Source organism: Nicotiana attenuata, unplaced genomic scaffold (assembly GCF_001879085.1).
Source record: "Nicotiana attenuata strain UT unplaced genomic scaffold, NIATTr2, whole genome shotgun sequence".
Classification (NCBI taxonomy): domain Eukaryota; kingdom Viridiplantae; phylum Streptophyta; class Magnoliopsida; order Solanales; family Solanaceae; genus Nicotiana; species Nicotiana attenuata.
This window is the reverse complement of record NW_017676130.1, coordinates 30,453-39,566: the sequence shown is the minus strand read 5'-3', so window position 1 is coordinate 39,566 and position 9,114 is coordinate 30,453. Positions and strand designations below refer to the sequence as shown.

The 9,114-nt window shown below is 34.8% G+C and overlaps 1 protein-coding gene across 1 annotated transcript; it reads right to left on the bottom strand.

Annotated features, from left to right (window-relative positions):
- Positions 1-4,563: 4,563 nt before the first annotated feature.
- On the bottom strand, positions 4,564-8,453 carry LOC109220777 (uncharacterized protein At4g28440-like). The gene is made up of 3 exons (XM_019385244.1): positions 8,347-8,453; positions 7,980-8,184; positions 4,564-5,052 (listed from the first exon to the last, which is right to left on the bottom strand). Exons 2-3 carry the CDS (start codon positions 8,164-8,166, stop codon positions 4,865-4,867), a joined length of 375 nt encoding a protein of 124 aa, XP_019240789.1. The 5' UTR covers positions 8,167-8,184; positions 8,347-8,453; the 3' UTR covers positions 4,564-4,864.
- Positions 8,454-9,114: the final 661 nt, after the last annotated feature.

Genomic DNA, 9,114 nt, shown 5'->3' with positions numbered 1-9,114 from the left:
TAAGTTTTACTTGTGGCGATGTGGTCTCGGCCTGCTAAGTATATGGATTAAGGTTGATGCCTTATTTATTTTAAATGAATACCCTTTTAAAAAATTATATTCCATAGCCAACTTTTAATTTTTTATAGCCAAATATCTATTTATGGTCACCTCCTACCCTTAAGCTATAAAATAAGCTTTGTATTATTTTTCTCTCTCCACTCAAATTTCTCATGTCCCCTCAAATTTCTTGTATCCCCTACCCCATATCTATTCTCCCTCCCTCTCTCTCTCTCTCTCTCAAATTTCTCGTATCCCCTACCCCATAATTCTCGTATTATTGTCTTTTTTTTCATTGTATCTCAATGTATCTCGTTGTATTCCATGTATTTCATTGTATTCACTGTCTCGTTGTATTTCATGAATGTATTCATATATTTTTTTAATTAATATAATTATGCATTCAGATGTATATATGTATTCAAATTGCTTTGTTTTTGTTGTATTATCGGCTGGGAAAAATATTCAGCATATTTTCTCTGAAGATTGCTATATTTTTGTGGTGTTTTTCGGTTGAGAATCTTTTTTATAACTGCAAATACAAATTTAGTGTGTTATAATTGAGTTTGTTGAGTTATATTAGGAGTCTATTATGTTAATTGATTCACTTTCCGTTTAAAAACAGTCGAATAGACCATGAATAGCGCTATTTACGTTACCGTATTCACAAATACATATCGGGAATACAGTCGAATACAATAATCTGTCTAGCTGTAATCCCCTATTTCGAATACAGTCGAATACAAAAATCTGTCTAGCTGTAATCCCCTGTTTCACGCCTAGAAATGATACTGTATTCATGAATACAGTAGCTTAAATACATCGAATACACTTTAAAAACCCTGAAAACATAGCTATAGGAAGTAATATAGTAAATGGTAGCTACAACTAGCTAATAACCACTAAAACATAGTGGTTTCTAAAAGTTTCTCTAAATATATTGATTAGATTTCCATAATCATGTGGGCTACTGAAGGTGCTCTCAGTTTTTCCACGTGAAGCCAAGCCCTTCACACTCCGCCGCGGAATAATTGGGGTTATTATAGCTTTACCCACAAAAATTAAATTAATTACCCTTCCTACCCTAGTTGGAAATTTTTAAGAAATTAAAAAGTGACTTATTTAATACGGTATATTGTTATATTATATTGTATACTATAACAGGATAATGTTACTATAACCATGACTTTAGATTTGCACAATAGCACCTAGATGATTCAACAAGTAGCACTCGAAGTATGCTATTATTAATACTATTACAGATACACTGCATATTATTACAGTATACCATTACAGTATATTGTATACTATAACAGTATTGTATATTATAACAGTCTACTATTGCAGTATAGCTATATACTCCTACAGTATATTGTATACTGTAACGGTATATTGTTAGGTAACTGTGTTCTTCTTTGATTATTACAGTATACCGTTGCAGTATATTGTATACTATAGTAGTATATTTGTGACGACCCGGCCCGTTGTCACGTGAGTTACCGCCCTGTTTCCCCCATTTTCTGTCTCCTCATGTTTTATTATAAGAGTCTTCAGTGAACGAGTCGATTTGGATTGGTTTTGGATGGAAATGAGACACATAGTCTCTTTAAGGAAGGTGTGTATTGGAAAAGTCAACCGGATGTTGACTTGTGAGTTAGAGGGCTCGGATGTGAATTCTGGTGATTTGGTTAGCTTCGGGGGATGATTTGTGACTTAGGAGTGTGATCGGAATCGATTTTGGAGGTCCGGTGTAGAATTAGACTTGAATTGGCGAAGTTAGTATTTTGGCGAATTCCGGTTGATGGGTGAGATTTTGATCCGAGGGTCAGAATGGAATTCCGAGAGTTGTTGTAGCTTCGTTAGGCGATTTTGGATGTGTGTGCAAAATTTCAGATCATTCGGAGGTGTTTTGGTCGGGTTTTTGATCGAATGCGTAATTCGAAAGTTTTGGAAGAACTTAGGCTTGAATTTGATGTAAATTGATGGTTTAGGTGTTATTTGTGGTGTTTTGATGATTCGAGTGAGTTTGAATAAGGTGTTGGTTCATGTTTGCGCTTTTAGTTGAGGTCTCGAGGGCCTCGGGGTAATTTTATATGGCTATCGGGATGAATTTTGGACTTATGAGACTGCTGGTATGTCTGGTTTCTGGTATTTCCGCATCTGTGGAAAGGGAGCCGCAGATGCGGTTGCGCAGGTGTGGAAGGAGGGTCGCAGGTGCGGTCGCTTGGCTTTAATGGAAGATAGCGCAGATGCGGAATGGGAGCCGCATCTGCGAGACCGCAGATGTGGTAGATTGGTCGCAGAAGCGAAGTGGAGTGGCCTTGGAATTTCCGCAGGAGCGAACAGGTATTCGCATAAGCGGAATTCGCAAATGCGGAGAGTGGACCGCAGAAGCGGTCGTGGAGTTAAATGAAGATCCGCAGAAGCGGGAGTATAACCGCAGAAGCGGTGGCCGCAAATGCGGTAAAGGAACCGCATATGCGAAAATCTCTGTTCACAGAAGGGTTTTAAGGCTCATTTTGTTCCGCGAGCTTAAGTCCATTTCCGTCATTTTTGATCGACCTTGAGAGCTCTTGGACGGAATTTGAAGGGGATTTCAACTAGGTGTGATTGGAGGTGAGTTCCTTGGCCTAAATACATGAATTTATGGTAGAATTAACATGGAAGTTTGTGGAAATTCATCAAAAGAGGGTAAAGCTAGGGCTTGGGAATTTGATATTTCAAAATGGAATTTGAGGGGTCAAATGGACTCCGATTTTGGTAAATTTGATATGTATAGACTCGTGGCGAGATAAGGAATCCGGTGATGTTAATTTTCTGATTTTTCGAGAAGTGGGCCCGGGGCTCGGGTTTTGCCAACTTCGTGAATTTCGATGTTTTTCGAGTCTTTTCGGTTGGGTTATATTCCCTTAGCCTATTGTAACGTATTCGTTGTGTTTTTTNTCAAACCAACATATAAATATATAATTTTTGTATATACTTTTAAGATTTTATATAAAAAAAATTTTAAAAAATGACTAGAAATATTTGGGATTATCTTGCGGGATATAATATTTAATAGTATATGAAGTGCTCCATATTTATTAACCTTATATAATGGATTGTATGATCACTTTCTCATCAAGTGATACTGAAATGTGTCAATCTCTTTGTTCTTCTGTACTCATATCATATGTTAAGATCTACTAAATTGTTATAGCTTTTTCGAATGTGAAGTGATTATTATTATTTAGGTATCATATTGATTTTTATGTTTAATTACTAAATTCGGTTAACCTTACATTAACGAAACATTATTGTCAAACGACTAAAAAGTTAACTATTATGTGTTACTAAGAAGATTCTCTCATAAGAATATTTTAATAGATAATATGTTTGTCAATTTTTTATATTTTTTACCAAACATATACTTGCTTATCAAAAATTTAATAAAGTAAGATTGAAATAATATTTAAGTAATAAAAAATCCGAAAAACCCGAAAAATCCGACAAAACCGAACCAATCCAAACAAAACCAAACCAACCCGGTCCATGTACACCTCTAATTGGAATGATAAAACTAAGAAGAATGTAGTAACATGAATATGCAACGTGTAGGAAAATTTACAGTCAATCAAGAAAAAACAGCGTATAATAACAAACAACTCAGAAAACCTGACGAGTTCAAAAATTACTAAACAAAAACGCAGAGCAGATTGGACAGCTAGTTGTGTACTTGTGTTGGCTAAGTACGCTGGTAGTTAACAATAATTAAAAGTTAACCCAAAAAAATAAAGAACAGATAAGAAGAAAATAACAGATCAGGGTTTGAAGAAGTTTCCTTTCTTTTTACTTGCATTGACACTCTCACAAGATATTATTTTGAATGTCCATTTAACTTGAGAAATACGATCAATAGCAAACATTTTTCTCTACATAGTCAACCAGCTATCCTTTTTGGCAGGAAATCAAAGGTAATAACAAACTGAGCAATGAGTTTGAATTGAGCTGGTGATTCATATCAAACATATTACGTTTTCCACGAATTGAATGGCAGAGTCGCAAAATGAGTTGGCTCCGTTAGTGAGACGCTTCACCCCAAGGCTTTGGCTAAATATTAAGAACACAACGTCTGATATGAACAGGTCAATGACACAAATGACCTTGAAATTAGTTGATATTTAACTTTTTAACTATGCATAAAATGGGACTATTATTCAATGCCTTTGCAAACAATGACAATTTTTCGCTTACCAGTCCAAAAACTAGCTTACCAGTCCAAAAACTAGCTAGCTCATGCTATTTTCGCACAAAAACCTGATATTTAAATAAAGGTAAAGGAACAAGCCCATTGTCCTCCTAATTAACTAGCCTTTAGTGATTTCTCGTTTATCAAAAACACTCTACTGAGATGCCTTCACTTCCAATCAAAACTTGGAGTCACAATAAGGAGTTAAGTATGAAACACTCATCGCCTCTTCAGGTTGGGGTGGGTTAAAAAGTCCAAAGGAAAAGAGAGCAGTTGGGTTATAGAGCACTTAATCTGAGAAAACTGAAAAAGAAAAGGTTCAATACATTTATTGAAAAGACCACTGATTATCCAACAAAATGTACCTATAAATAACTGCTTTGTAATTTCTAAATCCTAGATTGTCCAACAAGTAAATAAGGAAAACAGGAATTAACAGCTTGTTCCTCTTCAATACTACAAAAGGTTTACTCTCAGAAAAAGTGTCCGAGTCTCTCTTCCAGTATGTGAAGAGAAATTCATGGTAACAAGTACCCAAGAGATAGAATTAAGCTTTATACTCGCGTCTTTTCGGCCCTTTGGGAGAAGGATGGGTGCTTAGACAACAATGTCTACACGTTCGAACTCAATCAAGGACATGTTAATATCTTGATCCACAGAGAAACTGGCTGGTTGACCAACTTCAATACGGCCAAATCTATCAACAGCAAGCCTCATCGATCCTTTGAACATGTCAACTTTAGCTTTTGTCAAGACTAGTGTGGAACCTTCTTGAATTAAATCCACTACACAAAAAGACAGTTATAAAAGTTAAGGCATCTTCGATGAATAACTATAGCGAAATCTTGAATTCCCAGTGTAAAAGTGAGATTAATACATTCTTTTCCCAGTCAACTTCTTAAATATACAAGGACAACAAGACAATAGTTGATATACTTGTTAATAAAGCATCAATCAAACCACAAGCATTAAAGAAAATTAGATAGAGCAATATTGGAAGCCACCAATTTTAAAGACTTACCCCGTCTTCTTCCAATTTTTTCTGGCTAAATTTAAGAGACTTAACAGTTCAAGCCATTTCCTGCTGGTGCTGGGTAAATTCAATAGACCAAGTTTCTTCGTCCTTTCTAGTTTATATAAAGTCATTATCTTTCTCTTTCATTTTACTATAAATTCCTAAATCCAGGCTCGTTTTGTAAAATTAAAGAACTTAAAGTCAACCATATACATGTCACCTTGATGCTTCAACCAGGCAAGCACTCAGATATCAAATATGTTACGAAAAGGGTGTGCAAGAATCTGGTAATTTTAGATAGCATTTATTGAAGCTCTGAAATGTGATTAGCAACCAGAATTACTTTTGTAACCAGTTTGGAGGAAAGGGTATTGAATGAGGAGGGGGAAGAATCTACTCCTTTTGGGAGATCCCTAGAAACATATATTAAAACAATGACACTACCATACTCGTTCAATTACAGCTAATCAAGATACTACCACATTTGTTTCAAGTAATTTTCCACTTTCTAACCCACATACAGATGTTCCCTTTACCATCCCTGAATTTGGACCAATCACTTTATTCTAATGTAAGCCTAGACATATCAGAAGCCTCAATACACTTCTATCAGAGTCTGATCTCTCCTTTCTCTATGTGTTTTCTAACACTAAAGAAGCAGCACAGGCGAACACGGAGTGTGTGACACTCGGACATACTTTCCCCATCTATATTATGCACTGTGCTTTATAATCTACCCAGAATTCCCAAAGTCAATTAAAAGAAGATGAAGAAAGAAGCCACATATTTATCGAAACACAATGAAGAGCTGAAAACTACAATCATAATAAAGATGATGAGATAGTATGCAACACGAAGACATATTACTTAGCAAATGATCAGAAAACTCTTTTCAGTGAGAACTTACCATAATACTAGTCTCTACTTCAGACTTCAGAAAATAATAGACTTCGGGAAAATTGTTTTGGAGTTGCATACATGATTACATTATGAAAAGGAAGACCCAAATGTGGGATAAACTTAAATCTTCCAGATGTTGAGGAGCATGAAACCGAGAAAACGGACCAATTAAACATGTAGTTTAACTTTACAAAGGCAAATGATTACATTTAGGAAAGCAGGAATGTTTAAGTGTATATAAGGTTGAAGCAACTAATACTTATGTTGACATGTAGTGTATTTAGATCTAGGGTAGTTTGTCCTGTTTCTGTAGTACAATAGTTGTTAAAAGCACCATCCCTACACCAACTATGACAGGAAGCCAACAAAAAATCATCTCAAAATTCTAATCCTTAACGATACTAAAAAGGCTCTAGACAAAAACCTCCTAGTTATAACAAAGAACCTCTATTTTACAATCTTTCCAAAGGAACAACTTCACAAACATTTTTAAAAAGGGGGAATGACCAAAATAGTCTATAACTTTATATTGCACACTTCCTCGTTGCCCAAGCAAACTCATACTTGAAACGTGCCACACGTGTAACATCACCAACATAAATGCTAACAAATAAGACAAAGCCAATGCCAACGTGTGCAAGTACACCACATAAGCTTCTAGATATTCAGCCTTCCCAGCCATTCCCCTTTTCCTATCACTCTCTCGTTGAGTTTAGCCAAGATCTCTAAGCTCGTGGAGCACCATTTTCCACTTTCATTCCTCCCTATTCTAGGGAATAAAAATAGTTAGGTATTGCAAATTAGGTAAACGTACTGGAGCTAAGAAAGAACCACTTATAATTCCCTTTGATATGCTAAAGCGCATCAGTGGACAAGAATGAAGATCAAACAAAGACATGTAATCATCCTTGGCTAATGATAATAATGGTTAAACCCAGTTATTGGTTTCAATCAGCAGTAGTAAGGATTCTTTATGCATATAATCAGTATCCAATGCTGCATATAGTCTCTAAATTAGAAAATGGGCAACAAGAATATTGTATTAGGACCATTATTTCTTTTTCCAAATAGTCAAAACTCCATAAGTACCAAACTGGCACACCCAACATAACTGTATGCATTCAGATTCTAGTAATTTCTCCATCCTGATTTGCTAAACAGTTCACGAGCACTGATTCCTGCCAGTCAACATACATTGAGAACACCACAAAATTCTTGATAGCTAAAGCTAACAATTTCCCAATTGTAAAAGCCTCCCTATGGATATTATTCATGTATATCAGCGAGGGGATCTAACCAGCCAACATCTTTTTCCAAATTTCAAATAAAATTTGATCCTTTACTGCACCCATCGAATCCTTTCAACCACCACTATTATTAACAAGACATAAATACATTTCCACCCAGCATTACAAAAATATGCCAATCTTACAATGAAGACTCAATAAATCTCAATAACTCATTCTTCAGCTTCGACGCAACATGCAATACAGACAGATGAATTCAAACATATAACAACAATGAAAATCAGGAAAATCATTTAAATCAGTTACCCTCCAATCATCAATGACAAGATCTTAAAAATATTTGTTCTCAATCGATGATACAGGCCAATTCTAACAATAAAGATTCAATTTTTCTCAATCCCAACGTATTCGGCTTCGAGGAAACATCTAATACAACAATTATAATGTAAAAACAGAAAAATCATTGCAAATCATAAACAAAACATGCATACAGATCAATCTCCAGGAAATCAACCAATGATATTAAACTCTTGGTAAAAACAAAAATTACCTTGATCATTGCGGGCAGTAAAAATAATAATTCCAGTTTCATCACCCACCAAACATTCAGCAAGACGATTTCTCTGTGCAATTGGCTTTTTACTAATAACCTTTACAGTTATATTAACCCCAAAATCTAATGGCCGAAGCTGATTCACTTTTTTAGATCCCACTTGCTGCTTCTTCTGCTCTGCCATTATTTCAACTTTTTTTTCCTGAAAACATTTATTTCCCAGAAAAAAATAAAAAATTGGAAATAATTTCAGGGAATTTTAATAAAAAATCAAATACAGCAAATCTTGACATAAAGATTGTATTTTTTTCTTCTTCATGTTTTTGCATAAATTTAGCTGTTTTGACATAAAAAGAGAACAGACCTGAAACTCGATTTCGCCGGAGAATGATACGAGATTTGTTCTAAGAAGAAGAAAATTCGAAGTTTTAAATAAAATTTGCAAAAACGGTTTGGTTGGTAGGCCTAATTAAATGCAACTTGGGTACATATTTGAAGTCCTTTTGTATGTTGACAATCAAATTGGTGAAAAGAGATTTGGGCTTGTGATGAGTTGATATGAATTGGGCCTCCAATAGTTCGAAAATCCATAAGAAAGCCCAATAAATATATTCTTCTTACAAAAATTAATCTAAATAGCTGCCCATCCAATTGTTTAAACTAAAAATTGCGGCGAATATATATATATATATATATATATATATATATATATATATATATATATATATATATATAAAATTAGTGTATAATCTATGTATGTTGGCTAGAAAAAGTAAACAGTGATACCGCCCGGCTATTTGCGTAAAGATCCCTTCTTCCTTTTTTGTGATTATTTTGAGTTTCCTTGAGGGTGGAACGCGAGTATCATCACGTCTTTCCAGCTTATATAATGTGAGTATTAATATTGCAATGGGATTTTTACATTCCTATGCCATATAGTAAACTATATTATCCTTCATGCTTAACTTTTAATGTAATTAACTTTTATATACCTATTTACCATTTATGTATATTTTAGGGGTTTTAATGGTATTAATTAGTCTCCTAATTTAATTCTACCGTATATTCCTACTCCCCCCAAGTTTCTCTCTCCAAATCTCACCCCCTCACTCACGTATCAAACCACACCCCA